Source organism: Poecilia formosa, unplaced genomic scaffold (genome assembly GCF_000485575.1).
Source record: "Poecilia formosa unplaced genomic scaffold, Poecilia_formosa-5.1.2 Scaffold253, whole genome shotgun sequence".
NCBI lineage: Eukaryota > Metazoa > Chordata > Actinopteri > Cyprinodontiformes > Poeciliidae > Poecilia > Poecilia formosa.
The window spans coordinates 332,843-354,989 of record NW_006800192.1 but is presented as its reverse complement, the minus strand read 5'-3'; the positions used below and the strand labels follow the sequence as shown (position 1 = coordinate 354,989).

At 39.2% G+C, this 22,147-nt stretch overlaps 3 protein-coding genes across 5 annotated transcripts in view; 1 reads left to right on the top strand and 2 right to left on the bottom strand.

The window, feature by feature from the left end:
* Positions 1–23: 23 nt before the first annotated feature.
* On the bottom strand, positions 24–1,130 carry LOC103150415 (pleckstrin homology domain-containing family A member 8-like). Its single transcript, XM_007570024.2, has 3 exons — positions 924–1,130; positions 395–511; positions 24–310 (listed from the first exon to the last, which is right to left on the bottom strand). Exons 1-3 carry the CDS (start codon positions 961–963, stop codon positions 114–116), a joined length of 354 nt encoding a protein of 117 aa, XP_007570086.1. The 5' UTR covers positions 964–1,130; the 3' UTR covers positions 24–113.
* Positions 1,131–2,320: 1,190 nt separating this feature from the next.
* Positions 2,321–5,065, top strand: LOC103150385 (peptidyl-prolyl cis-trans isomerase FKBP14-like). The gene is made up of 4 exons (XM_007569979.2): positions 2,321–2,662; positions 2,878–3,029; positions 4,036–4,163; positions 4,250–5,065. The coding sequence occupies exons 1-4, from the start codon at positions 2,466–2,468 to the stop codon at positions 4,406–4,408; spliced, it is 636 nt and encodes a 211-aa protein (XP_007570041.1). The 5' UTR covers positions 2,321–2,465; the 3' UTR covers positions 4,409–5,065.
* A 2,365-nt stretch (positions 5,066–7,430) lies between these two features.
* chn2 (chimerin 2) overlaps positions 7,431–22,147 on the bottom strand; it is a 47,944-nt gene continuing 33,227 nt past the window's right edge. The window contains exons 1-7 of one of the 3 annotated variants that reach the window (XM_016680675.1): positions 15,820–16,160; positions 13,813–13,897; positions 11,369–11,542; positions 10,077–10,154; positions 9,727–9,864; positions 9,530–9,635; positions 7,431–8,492 (exon numbers count right to left, since the gene is read on the bottom strand). In XM_016680675.1, the coding sequence (XP_016536161.1) occupies positions 8,321–8,492; positions 9,530–9,635; positions 9,727–9,864; positions 10,077–10,154; positions 11,369–11,542; positions 13,813–13,897; positions 15,820–16,074 (1,008 nt within the window). In that variant the 5' untranslated portion in view covers positions 16,075–16,160 and the 3' untranslated portion in view covers positions 7,431–8,320. Of the gene's footprint in view, positions 8,493–9,529; positions 9,636–9,726; positions 9,865–10,076; positions 10,155–11,368; positions 11,543–13,812; positions 13,898–15,819; positions 16,161–21,614; positions 21,888–21,978; positions 22,117–22,147 lie in introns of those variants that run through there. The other 2 variants (XM_016680677.1, XM_016680676.1) reach the window with 2 other exon arrangements.

Here is a 22,147-nt window from a genome sequence, read left to right as displayed (position 1 = left end):
CTTCCAAGAAGCAAAGACTCCCACAAAGCTTTAGAAAGGATCCTGAAAATCCCTTGCTTTTACGACAAACAGATTTGGATTTTTTAAAATGCTCCTGGCCACGAAAAACATAATCATTCTGTATTGCATCTTGTATCTGTTTGTGCTTCCACACCTTTTTCCCTCTTGGTTCTGTTGTCGGTGAGGCAGGCTTTGGCTGTGCCCAGAGCCACCAGCCATTTCTGCCTCTCCGCTGCGTTGATGGCTCTCAGGTAAAAGTACTGCTCTCCTGGTATGATCAGGTCAAGACGTGTGGGGTCGGAGGAATGAACTGAAACATGCATCGAGAACAACATTTAGCACTACAACTAAATCAGCAGCTGCAATGTGGAGGGGAAAAGCGAGCTTCGTTGACCTTGGATTTCACAAACTGAAATCTTAATGCTGCCTTTGCAACCTTTCCACGCGTCTTCTTGAGAGTCGTAGTACGACAAAGTTCCTCCGTCAAGAACAAACCAGCGAGGCTGCCAGCCTAAAAACAGACACAACAGTTCCTGTTTTATTCATGTCATGTGAATGTAAGCATAACAAAATGCTACAGGGCTTGATCAATTTGCTTGGAGTTATTTACGTTGAGTTAGCAACAACTAATCAGTTGCCAAATCAGATTAGAATGACAGATGGGGTGGAAAGTAGTCCAACTTGCTTTGCTACTATTTAAATGTTTATAAAACAAGAAAAACTCGGTGAACAGCTCACGTGGCAAGGTAGTAACAATAATCATTTTAACACCGACTAATAAAGTCCGAAATTTAAACGATGAATGTAGCTAACGTTAGCTTGTCGATCTCAAACTCAATTCAAGTGAGCTTCTGACGTGCCGCTAGCTGCCTTCAAACAAGCTCTAAGTTTAAAAACATGTCCTAAATATAACATGAACTCACCGCTGATGTAATTGGTCCACTTATACAGCATACCTTCCATTGTTTAATAACGTCTTTTTACCGTTCATTACTTGTTTATGACAAGATGTGTGGCACAGCTGATTGCAGCGACTCCATTGGGCCCAGAATGTGAATTGCGGAGCTACGTCCTTGGGTTTCCATTTAAACTACGTCAACAATAGTACGTAAACGTCTTCGTGAATACAAGTCTAACCAATCATGAAATACGCTGCTATGTAATGCGTGGATCGTAAAGATTGGCGTTTAACATCACCAATGGAAACAGAGGAAACTACCAATAGGCGGGGCTATAAATTTTCAACCAATAGTAGTGAAAGGGGGCTGACAGCCAAACTGTGGCTACGTTGCGTAACAGTCAGCCGGTGAAAAACTCGGGTAGAAGTGATAACTTGGCGGCGAAGGAGGAGTTAACGTGTACACCAGCATAAATTGACCAAAAGCGACCTGCTAACATTTTTTTGTCGGCACCTGAACAACTATTGATACCTCTAGCTTGACAACGTATTGTACAAACCAAGCAGTCTTCTATGGCCCAAAACAAGAACACTATATAACTCAGTTTTAGAAATGTATGTTTTCTTTGATTATTTTAAATTTGAATTATTTTGAATATATTTCTTTGACGGATAAATTAATGATGACCATGCTAACCAAAACATCCAGTCCTTGACTTCTGAAATGTTACATGCAATTTAAAACTTAATTCTTAGTAAAATTATCAGCAAATTGTCTTCTCTTTGTCTATCCCTAAAACACTTTATTGAGAATTCAGTCAAAAAATTACAATAAATGTATTCAAAGAAAATGAGAGAAATTTAAAAACACTGATCAGCTAAATACTCTATGGTCAGTGGCGATTGTTGCATGAATATCCTGGGTGATTCTGCCAGAAAAAAAGGCAGGGCAGAAACCATGTAATCTAATCTCACTACCCTCAGGGAAACTGGGGGGAAACCAACTTCTTGAAGACTTGATATGAACAAAAGCAATTGAAAATGTGTTCAGGGTACAACTCTTTTTTTTTTTTTTTTTTTATCCGGTGCATGTGTTTACTTTCTCATGCATTCCACCTTGGGCATTTTATACCCCATGTAAAAAAAAAAAAAAAAAAAAAAAAAAAAAAAAAAAAAAATTGTCATTGTGCATACAGGCACAATACATGTGCAAAATGACTGATAAATTATATTTCTTATATTTTCAAATGCTTTATTTAATAAAAAGAATAAATGAGAGTGGACTTAATGTATGTGTAAATCCAGTTTAAAATGTTTAGAACTCAAAAATAGTTTTTAGGGATGAATTTGGACCGTCCTTACCCCAACTCATGCACCGTTTCAATGGCGTACCGACCACATCCACCCAGAGGAGCAATTGCCTCGCCAGCTGACAAATGATGCGCACCCTTCTGCAGAAGTTTGGCTGCCACGTAAGGGATTTTAGCAGTTAAAGCTTTTTAATTTAAAGTTTTCCTCTAGCCTATTTGTGTATATTTTGCGAAAGCTTTAACAATTGTCTTCAAACATGATGCTGTTTACTCTTTGTTCCTTATTGCCATCACTGTTTGTTTTTGTAACTGGAGGAAAACTCCCAGAAGCCGATGTGAAAATTGAGGTGATACACAAACCTTTCATGTGTCACCGAAAATCAAAGTATGGAGACATGCTTCTTGTTCATTACGAGGGATTCCTGGAGAGCAATGGCACTATGTTCCATTCCAGGTAAAAGATGCTAATATTCGGTATTTCCTGCTGTATTACTGCACTGGGTTCAGATGAAATTACTCAGATTTGTGAAATCTGATTAGCTATTCAGATGTACAGATTCATGGAAATAATATGCCACAGTCTATTGAAAACGCAGAGATTTATCCAGCTGTTATCAAGTTTCTGTGTTCTTGACTTTAAACTCTTGTTGATCATTTGAACCTTGGCAGCCGCAAACATGGGGACACAAATCCAGTCTGGTTCACTCTTGGGATCCGAGAGGTGCTTAAAGGTTGGGACAAGGGTCTGCAGAATATGTGTGCTGGAGAGCGCAGGAAGCTGACTGTCCCTCCATCACTGGCATACGGAAAGGAAGGTCAAGGTATTACAGATTCAGTGCAAAAAAAAAAATCATTATACACATCTTCTTGAAAAGATATTCATAACCGTCTTCCAAACTAATACCCAGTGTGTTTTATTGGTATTTGACAGACACAAAGGTATATAATTTGGAAGTGGCAAGAAAATGATAGGTGATCTGCCATTATTTTTCTAGTTGAAACTCAGAAAAATGTTGTGGGCATCTGTATTTACATTTCTACCCGTTAAAATCCAGTGCAACCAGCTGCCTTCAGAAGTCGCTTAGCTAATAAATTATCTCTGCGTAACCTAATCTCAGTATAGTTCCTGCTTTTCTGCAAGGGACTCAGAGGGTTTATTAGAGAACATTCATTGGCGAACAAACGGCATGGAGACTGAGGGTTAGGTTACGAAACAATATCTGAAACTTTTTACATCTCATGCAGTACTATCTAATGTATCACCTGAAACAGAGTATGGCACAGCTGCAAACCTAACAAGACACCTGCCTAAACAGGCCTAAACAGGCAAACAACCAGGTGTTCATAGAAGCTGCCATGAAGTCCACTGCAACTCTGGAAGACATGCGGCAATCCACTGCACAGGTGGATAAAGCTTTTGACAGGACAAGCATTAGCTGTAGACTTACGAGGCACCAAGAAAGCCATTGTAGAGAGAAAGGCATTGGAGGATCCATATTATACTTTTGGTTTACATGTAAAACACTATGTTTGGTAGAACTGCATTAACACTCTGAACAAACCTTTCCGTAGATGGTAGCATCATCATGCTTTTCTTCAGTAGAAGTAGGTTAGCTGGTCAGAAGGTAAGCTAAGGTAATTTCATTTATACAGCACATTTTCAGCAACAAGGCAATTCAAAGTGCTTGATGGAAAGATAGATAGTATATAGTTTGTCACATCAAATTACAATAAAACACATGGAGGTGTTTGGCTGTACTGTTACAATATATGAAAAATTAAAGGAGTAGATGTTTCTGCCTGAGCAAAAACCTTGTTTGTTTACAGGTAAAATTCCTCCGAGCAGCACCCTGATATTTGACATCGAGCTCATGGAGATCCAGAACGGTCCCAGGTCCCACGAGACTTTCCGGGACATGGATCTCAATGACGACTGGAAACTCTCCAGGCAGGAGGTGTGTCTTTTTGACTGTCCCATTCTGTGTCGAGACCAAACGACGTTGTTGGGAAACTATCTTCTAATTTCTTTTCGTATTTTCAGGTGAAGCATTTCTTGAAGAAGGAATTTGAGAAACACGGTTACTCGCCCAATGACACACATCATGAAGTGATGGTTGAGGACATCTTCAAAAATGAGGATGAGGACAAAGACGGCTTTATATCAGTGAGGGAATTCACCTCCATACATGATGAACTCTGAATCATGGATTCAACTTTTAGTTTATTTTTTTTGTAGATCATCTTTGAAACTTTCATAATTTTAAAACTACATTTGACCATTATTGTCAGATGTTTTGTTTCATGTTTTTACCTAGAAGTTTTATGTTTTATGTTCATTTGTACTTTTCATAACTTATTTCCCCTTGGACACGCATATATAAGTGTCATCGTTCTTGTTGCTTTAAGATGATTAAACAATTTTTTATGAAATAAACTACTTTTTTCAATGATTTTTTAGTAACTTGTCCCAGTCTGTAATAATGCAGGATAACTGGTCTCTTCCACGCATATCTGCCACTAGAGGGCACTCTTGCCTTTTCTGCTTACAAATTGCTTTCATCTTTTTAAATCCTCCCCAACAGTAAAAAATGCACAATCCATGCTCCCCCACAGTAGCTGACTGACCTATAGATTTTTTCATCAAATTGAGAGTAAAGTCACGTAAAGCATCACTTGTTATCGGAACCATATATTATGCATGTTGGAGTGCTGGGAGTTGAAGACGTTTGAAATTGTATTTGGTTTCAATCTCCATGTTAAAGATTATGTTTTCTCATGTGTTCCTTTGATGCATTTCGATTTAAACTACCACAAAATGCATATTTGAACCGCTTGCAAAATAGACTTTCGACATTTATCGACTGATGCGCCTACATCTTTATGAACATGGCACCAGAGCCTGGAGGTGTAGCGGAAAGGCACAGGATCCAACCTGCTTGAGGTTCATGAAAACAGAGGTATGCAACTTTTATATATTTGTTAGAACTATCCATATGTGATGGCAGTATAATATGAAGTAGATAATCTTTGAAAAGATGTGGCTCCTCTGTCTTCTCCCCCACGCACATGCTGTCATCTCAATAAACACACCGCCTGATCAGGAACAACCAATCAAAACCTGAAGGAGGGTCTTGCTTTCACTCTTTCACCTTCCTCTCTGCTACACTACAGCTGGTTCACAATGACAGGACCTGCCAAAGACGCTCAGCCTAGTTCCACCTATCACACTGCATAAACAATGTTCCTGTAGCATTAAGTTGTTTTCCACTTGTAACACATTTAGCAGCACATACACTAGCGCAATTGACTGCTCAAAGACACTCCTCCCGGCTCTGATTATTGTTTGTGACTTGCTGCAGTGCTGACCGCCTGCATGTCATGCTGCACTGAGGTGATAATTCATGCGAAAGGAGCCTTGACCATGTATTAGTGCATATACTGTTTTTCTGTTTAAAAGAAAATCTTTTTAAATTGCTTTTAATGTGATATCATTTTCAGGAAACTGAATTTTTGGGGTTTTCATTAGCTGCAAGTCAATCAACAAATTGAACGAAAATATAAAATGCATCACTGTATATGTAATGGATATACCTGAGTTTTATTTCATATCGAAATGCCTTTGTATCTATTGCCTTCTAATTATGTATTGAATGATGGCATATCATTATCAAAGTGGTTCACAGGCTTGCTCCTGACCCCAAGCTCGCAGCAGCTCTCGGTGTGGCTCCAAAGCAACTGCAGAGTGTAAATAACATGGCCACTAAGCAGAGGGAGCTTAACATGTGGAGTAAATGTGACTTACGGCTCGAGGCTCAGTCAGGGGACTAGTAAACCCAGCAACAAGAAGCAGACTGTTTTGTTTCTCGGATCAAAGGAGCCATTGAAGCATGGTGCTGCTAACAGCGTCGCTCCAGTCGTCCTCTTTTTTCTTTTTACCCAGATTATTTTAAACATGGAAGGCTTTGGCTGATCATTAGCTGGATACAGCTGAATAAGAAATCTGATTTTGCAAGTACAAACCAACTCGAGGAGTTGGGGCATGATGCAATGGAGGAGAGAGAGGGCGCAATCTATTTTAAAGCCACAATGGTGATTCAGCTATTAACTTATTTCTTAAGCAAGAAAATACCAACTTCTGCATTTAGAAAAATGACTTCCCTATTTTCATGTAGGCTGGTTCTTTCTACTCATTAAGTTAAATATAGAGATATGAGGAAATGACATATCTTTTTTTTTGTTTTTGCAATACTACAGATCTAAAAAAAAAAAAAAACCCCGATGACAGCTGACGTGCATGGGCAACACTCAGTCTCAGCGTTCAGATAGAGAGGTGCCTTTAACTAGCAGGGCAAGATGTGTCTGTGCTGCACCTCCCACACAAAGAGCACTACTGTTTATTTTTATTCCTCCTTTTCCTCGTTCCTACAGTTTATTTGGCTTCTGGGAAAATTCAACCCTTCTCACCACATGCGTGCAGGTAGAGCTGGATCAGTGGGAAAATAAAGCAGGAAGTTAAAAAAAAAAGGCAAACACACTGGATTTTGTTCATGGTCCTAAAAAAAAAATCCCACAGGAGTTGAAATCTAGTTGAAACACATCTTCAACTCGTCAGTCTACTTCGAACTCAGGTTTTACATTCTTTAATAAAACATCATTTCATAAATTACATTTGAATTGCAACTGTCACAAAAATACATTTTGATAAAATGGATCTGTAGAAAGGATTCAACAATCACATTAAACCAAGTGATAAAGGAACATGCTTGGCACGGGGGCCGCTTTGGGCCCTACTGTGGTGGTTGTTGTGGTCATCGTCGAGCAATGTTACTGGCTTAAAATAAAAAGAAATAATAAAAAAAAACACTACTTTACTCGAAGAAATCCCTAGTAATAGTCTGCACACTCAAACGTTGCATCACTACCAACCAAAATGTGCACATAGGAGTTTGGCACACATGCCGCACCCTTCAAAGAGACACAATGTCATCCAATCCGCACAAATGATGGATCCTGAAACCGTCTGCCTTCTTCTGATTTGTCATTTCTGTTTTCACCCTTCTGCAGGTACATCAACAAGCATTTCCAAGAACTTGTATATATAAACTATGGAGCACGAACATCTTTACAAAATAAATCTTTACACTTGATGCAAAAAAAAAAAAAGTGCTTTATGAATGTCTTGTTTTTTTGTTTTGTTTTGTTTTTGTCTTTAAGTACACGAGTTAAGTCTGACTATCTACATCGTATCATTCCAGTGTTCCCACAAAAATGCAAGTGAGCGTAAATTTGGCTGACCTGCAAGGTTCAGATTAAACAGCACCAGGCCTCCTTCAATTTGGACCCACACTAGTCCTACAGCATCCTCTGTACCCTTCGCCTCCACCCTTGGTAAAGATGTTAAAGAGCCTCAAAATAACTTTGCTTTGAAAAATCCTACCTTTAATTTGAGTAGACTTACTCAGCCTAGTCTGCCATCCATTTTACTACCCCAAACTGTTACTATAAAATAAATGTCACCCAATCATTTCTGAAACCGAGACATAAAAGGCTGGATGTGGATCCAAGTCTCGTCACAGTGAGACAGAGAAAGAAACCGACTCTTAAGGAAGAGGAAGAGCTGTTGTGAAGAATGTAGAAATCAGGGGAGCCAATAAATGTGGTTCTGGTGATTCTGGGAAGAATAGTTAAGTCTGAATAGCGAGATTCGTTTATTTTAAGACGTCTTTAAAAGGAGTTCTGGGCAATAAGTGTGGAGGGTGCTGTATATCACATGGTGCTTTCATCCTGACTGATCTACACCAGGTAGCAACAGCCTTTAAGTTATAAACAGAGGGAACAAATAACGTAAAAAAAAAAAAAAAAAAAAAAAATACATAACTATGTTGCCTCGTAAAAAAAAAAAAAATGGTGCTCTTAGCTGAGTTTGCAAACCCCAAACTTACGGGAACAACAAAATCAACTAAATCCATCATGCAAATAAAATTAAAAAAAATAAAAATACAAAGTGTTTCATATGCGGTTTGTTCGCAAACATTTCAGAGTATCACTTAAATACAGTTGGCTTGACTTTCCTCTTTGACAGAATAAATAATTGTTCATCGCCTCCAGTTCCTCAAAATAAGACATCTTCATGTTCAATCATGAGCTGCACCACCAGTTTCTGCTGCCTCATGTCGTTCAGGGTTGTCAAAGCGTTCTGCTCCGGAGGCTGCATGAGAGTCGGGCCGAAGACAATCCCCAGGTTCTCTGCGTTCATTAGGTTGTACTTTTCGAATGTTGTTACCCTGGAAGATGCATCAAAACGACAGAGAGATTTTAGTGTTGAAAGGTTTGATTTCGGGGTTGATTCTCCTCAGACTGGCGTCTTTTCAGCATTTCCAATGCCATTACCATACAAGTAGACTTTCAATTTGAGTAACATGTTTTTTTAATACATATTTTTCAATGAACCATAGACAAATTACCATGCATAAAGCAGCAAAAAGGCCATATCTTTTACCTCCAAAATTATTTGAACCCATTGCAAATAGAGAGTCAGTGAGAATATTTTAAATTCTATACCTAATTCGAAAGTGTTTGTGCTGCTCTAAAGCATCCTACTTAACCAGATTAATTGGGAACAGGATTGATTTTTTCTTTTTCTTTTTTTAGCAGCTCAGCAAGTAAACACAGCAGCTCTCTGCAGCTGGTATGAGGAAACCTTTGGCTAAAAAGCAGCTGTGCATTGTGGATTGCTCACAGCTCAGGCTTCGCTAAAACAGGCTCTGTTTTAGCGTGACGGTGACCCAAAGCACACAGCTAATGTGGGGAATAAATAGTGAGCCAACAGAAATATGAACTATTTCAAGTGGAACAGCAAAGCAAGTGTATTGTGGTCGATAATCTGTGAAGGGAGCTAAACATCAGGATGATGTTACATTCAGAAAGGTATGGCTGTATGGCAATGGCATGGCAATCATTTGTTAAAATTGTAATAAAAATAAAATATATATTTTTTTTAAATAAAATTGTATTCTTATTATATTATCTCATGGGGGATCGATGATGTGGCGTTTCCAATCAGACAGCAATTTCTTTGTTCACAAAAAAAAAAAAAAAAAAAAAAAACCTTTTAGGACCTTTTTGAGCTCAACTGCACATACCATCGCTAACCTCTAAATGTGAACAAGCATAATTTTGACAAACAGCATGCAATGCAAAAGCAAGATGTATGTAAATAAAATGTGTGTATACAAGTTAAGCTTACAGCGGGAAATGTCTTTCAGGCAAATTGTGGTGTTGCAGTGATTACAGATGTAACTGTTTTAATACACGAGCTAACCTTTTGAGGTGAGCCATCAGGTAACGTAAGGTTTCGTAGTGCGCCGGGGGAAGCTGCAGCAATCCTTCATGTATCGCCTCCAGTCTGGATTCGGCATTTGGAAGTCCTGCAGGAGCCAAACGATAAGTATATCAAAGCGCCGTCAGGCAACACCGGCACAGTAACGGCATGGAAATACCACGGAGAGGATCTCTTACTTGCAGCTTGAATAAATTTGGAGTACAAGTCAAATGTAATGACTGGAATGGGAAGGTCTCTCAAGTAGAGCTTCAAAGCACCAGCAATTATGTTGATGTCTGCATAGGCACTGCCACTGATATCCGCCTTCTCACCATCTGTTGTCAAGAAGCAAACAGTGCATGCAGGGGGTTCAAAGGCTGAATTTGGGACAAACGAAAACTGAATGTTCTTGTTTAAACCGCACAATACCAGAAAGCGTTACTTTGTGCAGAACTGCCGCGGAACGCGCCTCTTATTTTAAAGTGAAAACCCCGAGACATAAAATATTACAGAGTTCCCGAGGCAAAGACATTCACGAGCAACAAACCTCGGTCAAAAGCGAGTCGAACGTCCTCAATGTGCTCTGAGAAGCCAGACACTCTGTACAGACCCTCAGATTTCATACCTGCAAGAGACGATTTATAGATGGATCTCAGTGTCAGAAAATATCGTTGCAACACAAGGATCATTGGGGTTTATTTTTATTTCAAGTAAGTACATTTAAATTTTTTTAGTGCTTTTTGGAGAAAAAAAATAATCGACAAAATAACAGAGTAGACAGAAAGATAAAATATGTACAATTTGGATTTCAAACAAAATGGCAGACTAAACAGACCCTTTTTTCAAGTTCACTTCTTGAAAAACATGAATGAAAGAGATCCCTAGCATAGAGTGAAGGTGATTACAACTGCAAAAACGTTAATACCTTTAGTTTTTAGCACTTATTCAGTTAATCTTATAAACCTGGTGGTGACGTAAGGCCAAAGATGATCAGAAATGTCTGAAGCATCCCACTGCAAAACCTCCTACTACATTCTTTATTGTACATGGATCCACTGCAAAAAAGTGCTTACAGCTGTGCCATAGCAGCACCTGGACAATTCATCTTTAATGACAGCAGCCATAGCAGATATGACTTAATCTCAAAATACGGTGTGAGGAAAGCACAAAAAAGGGAATATTTACATCCAAGAATAAAACTTCATCCTTAGAAATGACCAAAATTATTTTAAATTAGATGTGCAACATGATTACTTCTCAATGTTACATGAGAAGCAAACATATTCTGAGATGTACCAAATTTATTTACAGTCAGCATTTATTGTTGGCAGTTTAATATCATCTCAATGATATGAGAAAATTTTAAAAAAGGCTCAAAGAACAAACTGAGTAAAAAATAAGGTAGTCTGAAGTTTGATTTGACAAGTACTTTTGGAAAAAAGAAGAAAATATGTGCCAAGAGCTGAAACAGAAACATCTGGTCAACATTTTAATATCTTAGAGTCACTTCTAGAGACTCCGGAGAGCCTCTAGATTTTAGAAGTTCAGCTATTAAAGGACAGTTAAGAAAGAGATGTACACATGCTAAAAGTGTACATCTTTTAGCATGTGTACCTCGGTCAAAAGCGAGGTACACATCTTTACCTTAATCTTTACCTTAAAGATTAAGGTAAATCTTTATTTACCTTAATAAATCTTTATTTATTAAGGTAAATAAAGATTTACCTTAATATAAGGTAAATCTTTATGAAGAGGATAAATAGCAGCATTTTTAAATGGTGGTCAAATAAGTTCTGGATCACGGCTCATAGGGTTTTTAAGAGTTGTCTTGGCACATACCTCTGAGTTCGATCTCTCGAATGCACATATCCACCACCATGGGTCTTGTGGTGTTGTGAGCTTTGACAAGGGTGGTGAGATCACAGCTGTACACTTTCTTAATCCTGCGCAGGTCCGGCTGGCAGTCACTGGGAACCAGTTTGGAGCACTGTTTGTGTACATTCAGGCCACAATCTAGCAGAGGAGAGAAAAAAAAAATGAGAGAAACGCAAAGAGAAGGAGGGAGAGAGGGAGAGAGACAGAGATAAGCCTCTAGCAGATAGCACAATCTTTGCACTGAGCTTAAAGACAGCAGTTTGAAAAGCTTTCCCAGAGCCAGTGATAAACTGCGCTGTCAGACATCGCAGCTGCAGCTAAGCTGTCCCAGTATGCTGCGCCAAAGGTAGATAATAGCGGATATAACAGCATGGCGGGGGTGTTCTTGTTGTAGTTTTAGTCACATTGAGCCTTTTAGACAGCTGAGAGCGAGAGAGCCACGGCTGCTCGAGTTACAGAAGGTAAAAGATGGGTGTTCGCCTAAAATCGCTCGTCACAAGAAGTCTCAGATGGGTCCCTGCTGGATTTCTAACCGCAGAAAGACCGAGGGAGGAGAAAAGAAGCAAAAAATAAAGGCTGGTCAGAGTGTGAGAGAGAAGAAAGAAGTTTCTCCAGTTTCCCACCACACATGAGGTGTCTGATGATGCTCGTGTTTGCTTCAGGCTTATCAGCGTGGAAAGTATTGCAACAACAAACGATCTGTTGGGTGGAGGGCAACCAAGGCCACCGATGTAGGTTAAAAATAGTGTCCTAGCAATGAAGAAATCCCATGACCTCTGACAATCCATTATCTCCAATATAAAACAATCACTTGGTTCTGCCACTATATTTAAAATAAGATGAGAAACCTGCATTTTTTTTATTTTTTTTTTTTTGCTAGTTGAGAAATTGAAAGCCTTAGTAGCTTTTTAAACCTTTAACAGATGCGTCAAAAACAGTTTCCTCGTTATCTTCATGGAAATCACAGGGCAACAATGTAGCAAAAGTGACCTAGTACACATATATTCTGTGATTTCTGTGTATCAGTGGCATCAGAACACACTATGCTTTATGAAGAGATACAAGTTTGAGGCTGAATATCATGATAAGGCATTTTCTTTTTTTTTCTTTTTTTTTTTTAGTTTTCAAGCTTCCTGACAAATCATACATACAGTTCAGTTTGTGGAAAATATCACAATTTAATATGGTAGAAAGAACATAAACATTATAAATTCAGAATTTCAACAGAGAAATCAAAAACAAGTTATGCATCATTAAAAAAAAAAAGATGCTGAAATGGAAAAGTTGCACAGGAGTAGCTATGCTGTGTAAAAAACAAAATATTATCGTAAAAAGTATTAAATCTGGTTCACGGTCACCATTTCTATCCTTGCACATGTCAGTTTTCTTTGTTGATTTAGATGAACACTTTAAATACCACTAAATGTTCACTGAATCTCTTTTTGTTGCTTTTTACCGTGTTGTTTAAATGAGACTAATACTGGTTCTTTCAAGACTTAGTTACTCAGTGATCTTTATAATAATGGGCAACAATGTCTAACAATAATTTGCTTTCTTTTTCTAGTGAGTAAGTTAAAGAGAGGGCTAGAGTCAGAGAAATAATGACCAAGTCTAAATAAGAGCAAATATCACGAGTAGCAGAACTAATAAGAGCAACTCTCTTCAGTGCTGAAGTCGCTGCTGAAGGAAAATGCTCAAAGTTACTAATCTTTATCAGTGATGTGTTTAAAATAAAGTCAGATAAAGCATAGAAATGTAAGAAGTGCTCAAAATGAAAACGACTTTTTAAACTCATCTAACAAACAATCAGGCTGAAACAGGGAGGAAGACAAAACAGAAAATGAGTGCAATATGGAGTACAGAGTTGATCTGTTTTGTTCTTTTGACTTCCTGTATGTCCAACAGGCAGAATGTGGAAATCTTAGCAATAATATCAAAACGTTAATGTAAGGCTCTATAATGTCTACAGAAGACGCGCTGAGGTTGTTGTTTTATCTAAAGACAGTTTGTAAATGTGAACTAATAATTTTGTCTCAGTAAAACTGTTTTACCAGTTTCTTCTCTACTGAGCAGTAAGTAAGTAAAGACCACTTATCTCTGGACAGCTAGAAAAAAAAAAAAATAAATGTTCAATGATATTCCCATTATAGTCCTAAAAGAGAATGTTGAATTGCCCCAAAAGAATCAGTTTTGTTCAGACAGGTGCATCAGGAATCAGCACTTTTATGTCTCACTTGAAAGTGCTGATTACATAAAAGAAACAATGCAAAAAAGGCTACGAAAAGCTATTAAAAATTATAAATGACACATCCAAGAGAGGCCAGTGTTACCTACAGATAAAGCAATCAGTAATCCCACATTCACGTGTCTCAACGTTACGCAGCTTGAATGCTGCAGAATATATTTACCTGAGCAACGGACACCCTGGGCAATGAGGCCCCACATGAAGTTGGCACAGTACTCGCACCAGTGTGGCCCACGGAAGGTGTGTACCTGTGGTCAGAAATTTCATTATGTTACTCAGTGACCAGTTTAAACTGGGGGCCTTCCTCTCTGACATGGTAGACTGTCAACCCAAAACCACACCGGATGGAACCCCTCACTGACTGGGAGCATGTGTGTGTGTGTGTGTGTACACGGGGCAGATTAAAGGATTTATTACAATGCGTCTGGCATCTGCTGCTGGGCAATTGGATACATGTAGGCAAGCGCAGGGGCAGGCCCAAAAGTCAAAATAACAGATGTACACCCTCCCTGCACACTTAGATCACAGATAAGATCATGAAAGGAGCCACAGGCAGCCCCACATGCACATACACACACCTACACACGCACATTGAATAGGTATCGGTGACCTAAGGAGTGCAGAGGTGCAAAAAGCATGTGGCAGGTGGGTGGAAGATCGCTTCAAAGGAGAAGTGAACAAAAAGGTGGCAGTCATTATAAACTGCCAGTAAGTGAAACCAAAGAAAGTAATGCCTAAAATGTTAAAGCACCAAAGGCAAAGTATCCTGTTATTGTCTTGACAGAAAAAAAAAAAGAAACGTGCAGCACTTCAACACTCTCCATATGTTGTCAGCAAATCGGAATCATGAACCAAAAACGCCTCTAAAAGCTTTCAAATCGATGTTAATCAAAGTTTTCTGCTGTTAATGGGTTGTAGTGTAGTGCATCCATTAGTTCCCCTCTGTGCATATGAGTGTCAGCTGGTTGGGTTCTCATGAAAATGGCTGCAGATACATTCTGGAGTCTGTGACAGGACAGGCAAAAATCCAGCAAAAACATCCAGCAAAAACATACACAGCGGATCCCAGACGTGTACACAAACCGGTATAAGATAAAAAAAAAAAAAAAACCAAGACCAGGATAAATAATTTCTAACGTTCATATTTAATGTGACATATATCCAACAAATAATATAAAAAGTAAAATAAACAGGGTAAGATAACTTTGTTCCTTTAAACTAAAAGTTTGTTGAAATATAAAACGTTTGCCATCAAGTCTTCTTGATTTCAAACTTGCTACTATCAGTAAAATTTGATGGAGCTGAAATAAACTTCATCTGTCTCAGAAAGAGTTTCAAAACCCTAAATCATTAGCGTTATGAATGATTACGCTTTCTTTAGCTGGAGTCGTTTTTTTTTGCAGAGAGACTACAAACACCATACCCACTGATAAACATGGTGGTGGCAGCATGATGCTGGATGAGGGATACTTCTTCAAAAGGACTTTGTTTTTAGTGAACTGCTGGGTCAAAACACCAGTGAGTTTTGACTCCAAACCTTCTTATGTTTGTTGAAAGCTATTTTTTTCAGCACCGCTGTTGGTCTGATCATACATCCAAATCAGCATCGAGACTTGTTGACATCACCATACATTCAAATCAGCTACAGGATGACATCATCAGAGGAAAAGTGATGTTTTGGAAAAGCCATGGCCAGAGTAGTGTACTGAATCTATAATACTGGGTCACTTCAAAGCGTCTGTGCACAAAGAAATGTCCTCGCAATTTGACAATTTGAGGACTTTTGCAAGGTAAAATGAACCGACATTATCAAGGTTAAGATGTGGCATGCTTATAAACCGATGATAAAGACACTGAATACACATGTAAAAACAACATTATTACACAATTTCTTCCACGATTGTCAGTTGAATTGTACCAGATATATTCACATTAAACATAAAAACAGCTTAATAACGAAAACCTATTTTAACAGGTTTTAAAAAGTCGTATGTCCTACGTATCCACAGGATTTCTTCACCAAAATTTTTAAATGTTGAAAAGTCTTTGTTATTTATATAGTAAAAAAAAAGTTAACTATCAGAATTTAAAATTATAAATAACTATTATGAAGCAGATAAAAAATAAAAAAAAAGTCATTTTGTTTCCTCTCACAAAAATTGCTGCTTACCTTGAAGTTGTGAATCTTTTCATAGGAGCTCAGCTTCTCAGGCGTGTCTTTCAAGGCACTCCGTCGCACCACAGGTGAGGAGATCTGTGGACAGGAGGCCAGCAGTTTAATAGGCTTCCACAGCAGATTTCCCTTGCACCCAATCTTGACTCCCAGAGCCAACGCCAGCAGCTCTTGACGCCTCCTCTCCTGTCTTTTAGCCATGCGAGCAATCAGCTCCCCTTCTAAGCCCCCTCTGCTTGCTTCAGCCTCCATGCTTGACTGCACTGGGTCCAGGAGACTGTCCAAGTCTTCTTAGGGGAGCTCTGGAAGAGGGGGTGGGTGTGTGTGTGTGTGAGTGCTGTGCAGCAGATGCTGCTGGCGACAGCCCAGCACACGGATACAAAGTACACCCCACTCTGCTCTGAACAGGAAGAGCTACTGATGACGGTTAGCACCGGAGCTGACTCTGCATCTGGTCTGAGCCCAGTGGCAGCGGAGAGCAAGACGAGCAGGAGGAACAGGATTGGAAGTGGGCGGCCTAAGGGCAGGAGCGTGCCTCAGACAATGGCTCGCATTCACACGCCCAGAAAGGGGAGAGAGAAAGGAGAGGGAACAGCGTCCGCCGGGTTTGGATAAGAGATGTCGAGAGTGAGGTGCTGTCGGGATCGCTTCGCACAGCTCAACAGTTCTCTAAAGAAGGATCAACAGTTCAGACCCAACCTCCGCCCCTCACCCCCCCGCTTTTTAGGACAGAGCTCTTTCCCCATTAGAGGACTGGCTTCCGGCCACACGCCACCTCACTTCGCTGGAGTTAGGACTCCATCCGCATGGGGTTCTCAGTCAGCACGGGGTCGCTTCTAAATGGGTCACTTTGGTTGCTCGAAGACAGACACCAGTTTTTTCAAAGCCGGGTCCTTGTAACAAAAACAGATCTTGACCTCCAGCTATGTCCGTCTCCTGGTGGAATTCCCCACGCTGCCGTCCAGACAGGATCTCACAGACTGACTGCAGATTGCTCCTGCCTGTCATGGTCTGCAGCCTGACACAGTCTACACTTCCATACAATTAACTCAGATTGGAAAAGGGATTACAGCCATAATCCTTGCACAAGGAATAATCCAGTAGTACCCAAATCTGAGGAAAAGCCCAATTGGACGATTATTTGCACGTCTCCAGGCATGTAGTTTTTTTTTTCTCTCCAGTGCGGGGGGAGGGGGTTGCTGCTGTTGTCTATGTAAATTCGAAACACACACAGAAAGCACCACAAATACACGTCCTCTAAGGGAGGTTTTCCCTAATTAAAATAAAAATGCACAAAGGAATTTTTTTGGTGGAAGCTTTTTAGTGAACACAGGATAAGTAAGAATTACTAGGTTGCAATAACAACACTCCTCATTGTGTGTGCTGATACTGAGTGAAGATGACTCAAGTGTCAGCGAGGTATTTAAGCTGAGCACTGAGACACAAGAAGCTATTTAAAAGGAAACCGTAATTTCTGACTTGTCAAGACATGTAGGCAGAAAGAGAGAGAGAGAGAGAGGCAGAGAGAGATAGATTAATGAAAAAGTGAAGAATACACAGCAAAGTGGCTGTCTTATCCGTTTGAGCTTTCAAATTCTGTCACACTTGGATTTGAGAAAGTTGGCAGTCATTTGGAAATGTCACAGTTGAGATATGAATCTACATTCTGTGGAAAAACCCATGGAGACATTTGGTTTCGAGATGCTTGCCATGCAAATCGCTAACGTAGGATGTGAACACAGTTTAATATGTCAGCTATGTAATTGCCTTCATCTATGGAAAGGTCTCGTAATAAAATGGTGACTAGAAGCTCGGTTTGATCCATCTGAAGTTTAGAGGGATTTTAATGCAAAACATTTGAAAACAACCATAATGAAATAGAAACTGATGGATTAAGCACAGAGACTAATTGATCATGTTTTTAATTTCACAATTTTGTCTTAAATTACCAAAAGATGCATTAGTCAGTCCAGTATTAATAATAACCATCACCCAATCTCCCAACTGTCTTCTTAGTCCAAAATATTTGAATCACTTTCAGTTAAAAAAAACACAATTATTTTTACTCCATTTTTTACCCAAATACCATCTGGCTTTCAACCCACCCACCTAGTTTTAAAAAACAGAGTTTAAACTTTAAAAATACTTTGCTGCACTCTTTACATACGTTACTTTAAGCATTTTCCACTATTGTCCACTTGCTTCACCTACACTAGTAAAGATTCTGTAATACAGTTCACAAATTACAGGAAATACCAGATCGTTTTTCTAAGTATTTGGACACCTGGATCGATGAAAAAGTATCCATTAAAACCCATAGATAGTGTTTACATGACATGAAGGCAAAACAGTGGGTGTCTCAGAAACGCACATCAAACGCGGTTTCTAAGTGTAATGTATTTTTGATAATGTGAAAATCAAAATATTATTGTGAACCTCGACAATTCTGGTTCACTCCCCATTACAAAGTACAGATGCTTCAAGGTTCCACAATCATAAGTTTAAACAATAATATTGAAATATTAAAGATAAACTGTCAGCACAAAAAAGAAAATTGCAATTTCTGACGAACTGAGATGAAGCTGGTTTGGTGCAAAATAATGAAACATTACAGTGAATGTGCCTTTACTATAAAGCAAAGTAGCAGAATTGTGCCTCATGCTTACTGTACAGTACAGGCGCAGCAGCATCATGTTGTGAGGGTGTTTTGGCTGCAGTGGGGGACTTTTTAAAACCGATGAAACTGTGATCAAAGACGATTCAGTGGAAACCTGAAGCAACATGTCAAGACACGAGACAGAAAGTTAAAAATGGGGCACAAATGGGTCTTCAAAATGGGCAATGACACTGAAATACTTATAATTGGTAAAAAAAATAAAAGGGTCTGAAGGACAACAGAGTCTGAGTTTTTTAGTAGCCTTCTCAAAGCCGTGATCTCCATCCCATGGAAAATTTGTAGGCAGAGGTGAAAAGGTGTGTTCAAGCACGGCTTAGTGAAACCAGTTCTGTAGAGATGAATAAAATTCCAGCAAATTACTGTGAGAAGCTTGTTGAAGGATTTAAATCTCGGGTCTTATGTTTCTTTATGAAGAAAGTATTCTTAGTAATGTGCTTAAAGTTATTCTAGAAAACAAACCCACATATTTATGAAAACAAAAACTAAATACCTGTTCTTAATCATGAGATACTTTACGGGTTCTTAAAAAAACATGACGTCATTGTCATGATATTTAGCTGCCATACTTGTTTTTTTTTTGTGATCTGTATTAACAACGTGTTTAAAATAAAAACCACGAAAGCACTGAAAACGAAGACGTTTCCTCAGCGGGCTTTCTGAGGATTAAACAAAAGTAAACGAATGAAAGACTTTTGCGCACCAGTTAGCTCTTTTTGTTTGACGGGCAGACGCAAACTGACCCGCAGCCACAAGAGCGACGGGACAGGTGAGGAAATTCGTCTCTGTAGTTGACATTCTTAGACATGCCACACCAGGCAATTCCTCTCCAAAGTTATGCCTGTGGAGGCAGATGAGGAATTGGCAGCTCTGAGATATTTCAGCCTTGAGAAGAGGGAGGAAGGGTGCGGGGAGGGAGACGAGGCCTGGTCCCCCTTTTGTCCGCAGGCAGATGGCTACTTGTCTCTTAAAGAAGGGCTTGGACAAAAAAGGACACAAAAGGTGGTCCGCACAACAACCTCGGCTTTCTTTCCAGTGGCAGCGCTCTTTTATTCCAGCGAGGCTTTGTGAGAGCACAGCTGAGTAGACCCAGTGGAGAGCAGCACAGTCAGACAGCAGTACAAAAAAAAAAAAGGCCTTAACAGCAACAAAATGACAAAAATAAAGGGCTATACTGTGAGAATTGTGGTAAAGAGAAAATTGGATGAAATTGACACTTTTGTCCATGTTGGGAACATTGGAAACTGATCTGTTTTTCTGACGTCTCAGGCTGAAATAAATAACCACTCATAAAAGCCTGGAAGAGTACGTTTCACTGTGGAAATTGAGGAGTATTTTTAACATTTTACAACTTAAACATCGGGCGAGAACAGGTAATTACCCCAAACTAACAAGATTATTTCTTCAATGGCATTCAAGGTTCAGCCTTTCGAGAGCCACACCAGCGTGGCAAGCATCCTGACCACTGAAGGGCAAGAAACTCAAGAGGTCGATCTAGTCAAAAACGCACCTTTCAACCTCCTGCCAGCCTTTTAATTACACGAGCGTTTACAGTCGCAGCATTATACAGACGTCAACTTGACCCTAAGCAAACAGATTTTGACTTTACAGTGAAACTACTATGTCTGTAGGGCCTCAGGGCGTGTCTTAGTAAATGGTAAACACCAAGTTCAAAAAGCCACCACAGATGCAGGCAGTAAGCCCCGGGTTTCTCCCGTCTTTGAGAAGACAGAGAACAGATTTTCTGTTTGCGAGTCACAAGCAGACCGATAAAGTCCAACGTCAACACAGCTGTCACTGAATTTGAATCCTAAAGTGTAAAAGCCGGCATGAGGAAGATACTGTCGGTTTTACAGACGGCGTGACAACGAACAATTTGACATTTAGAAAGACCCACGTTTATTTGCAGCGTGGGAGATTATTGGAGAACAGAATCTATAAAGCTAACAAATATATTAAGTAAAGCATACATTTTGCCTTAAAAAAAAAAGCACCGGAGGTTGGAACATGTTAGAGCAGTGGTTTTAGCTACCAGCTCGCTAGATTAATGCTTTTATTTTACTTGAGGTAGGAATCACTGAGATCCTGGGAATAATGACACACCCAGCTTAAAAGGTTGTGACACATTTTGCAAAGTGAGATTCTGTGACGTTATAATCAGTAATAGCTGTGTAGCCTAAATTAGACGGATGTCATTGTGCATTGAGACTGTATCCTCAGAGCGTTGAAAGCCAAACAATCAAGATTTGTTAAAATGTTGAGTATGTGGAGGATTAAAAAAAATTGATAAAAGGAAAAAAGAAAAGAATCTACAACAGGTAGGCAGATCTCAGATGCAAACCAGTGGGTGGGTGACTAAGTGGTGCAGTGAAGCTGTTAAGAATGGACTTACAGGTTGAAACTGAATGATGCATAAACACATATCCAGACACTGAAGGCAGGACAATCTGCAAACCAGAAGAAGTCAACAGCCCCAACAAAAATAATTAAACATCATCAACCGAAAGGTGACAAAGAAACTCCAACAAAAAAGGAACATGTAAGCAGGAAGGTTAGTAGCGCACAGTCCTCAAGGAAACAGAAATTTCAAAATGAAAAAGGAACTGAAGTTTATAGCAAAAAAAAACAAAAAAAACAGAGTTAAACCAGAATGTAAAAGTTTAAAAAGAAACCAAAAACATCCCAAAAATAATTACAAGTGTAATTTATTTTTTTTTTAAAAAGGCAACGTATAGTGCAATGTGACTTGTATACGTTTGTTTTTCCCTTCATAACATTTTATTTAGTTTTTTTTAAACAAGACTTATATTCCAGTTTGGCTTATTGTCCAGAAAATACAGTCATTTCTGGAGATTACTGAAACAGATCAGTTGATGTTTTATGACCCACTTTTAAAGCCATTTGGTTTTAAAAGTTATACAGTTTTTCTAAAAGCATCCTTATGCATATAAATTCAAACTTCAATAAATGAATTACAGACTGGCCGATTGTTTTTAAGATTAAAAAAAAAAAGATTTAGTTTTCCGAGAACAAATCAGAATTATTAATGTCCAGTTTTACTAATAATGTTCTCATCAGTTCTGTTTTATTTNTCAACTGCACATACCATCGCTAACCTCTAAATGTGAACAAGCATAATTTTGACAAACAGCATGCAATGCAAAAGCAAGATGTATGTAAATAAAATGTGTGTATACAAGTTAAGCTTACAGCGGGAAATGTCTTTCAGGCAAATTGTGGTGTTGCAGTGATTACAGATGTAACCGTTTTAATACACGAGCTAACCTTTTGAGGTGAGCCATCAGGTAACGTAAGGTTTCGTAGTGCGCCGGGGGAAGCTGCAGCAATCCTTCATGTATCGCCTCCAGTCTGGATTCGGCATTTGGAAGTTCTGCAGGAGCCAAACGATAAGTATATCAAAGCGCCGTCAGGCAGCACCGGCACAGCAACGGCATGGAAATACCACGGAGAGGATCTCTTACTTGCAGCTTGAATAAATTTGGAGTACAAGTCAAATGTAATGACTGGAATGGGAAGGTCTCTCAAGTAGAGCTTCAAAGCACCAGCAATTATGTTGATGTCTGCATAGGCACTGCCACTGATATCCGCCTTCTCACCATCTGTTGTCAAGAAGCAAACAGTGCATGCAGG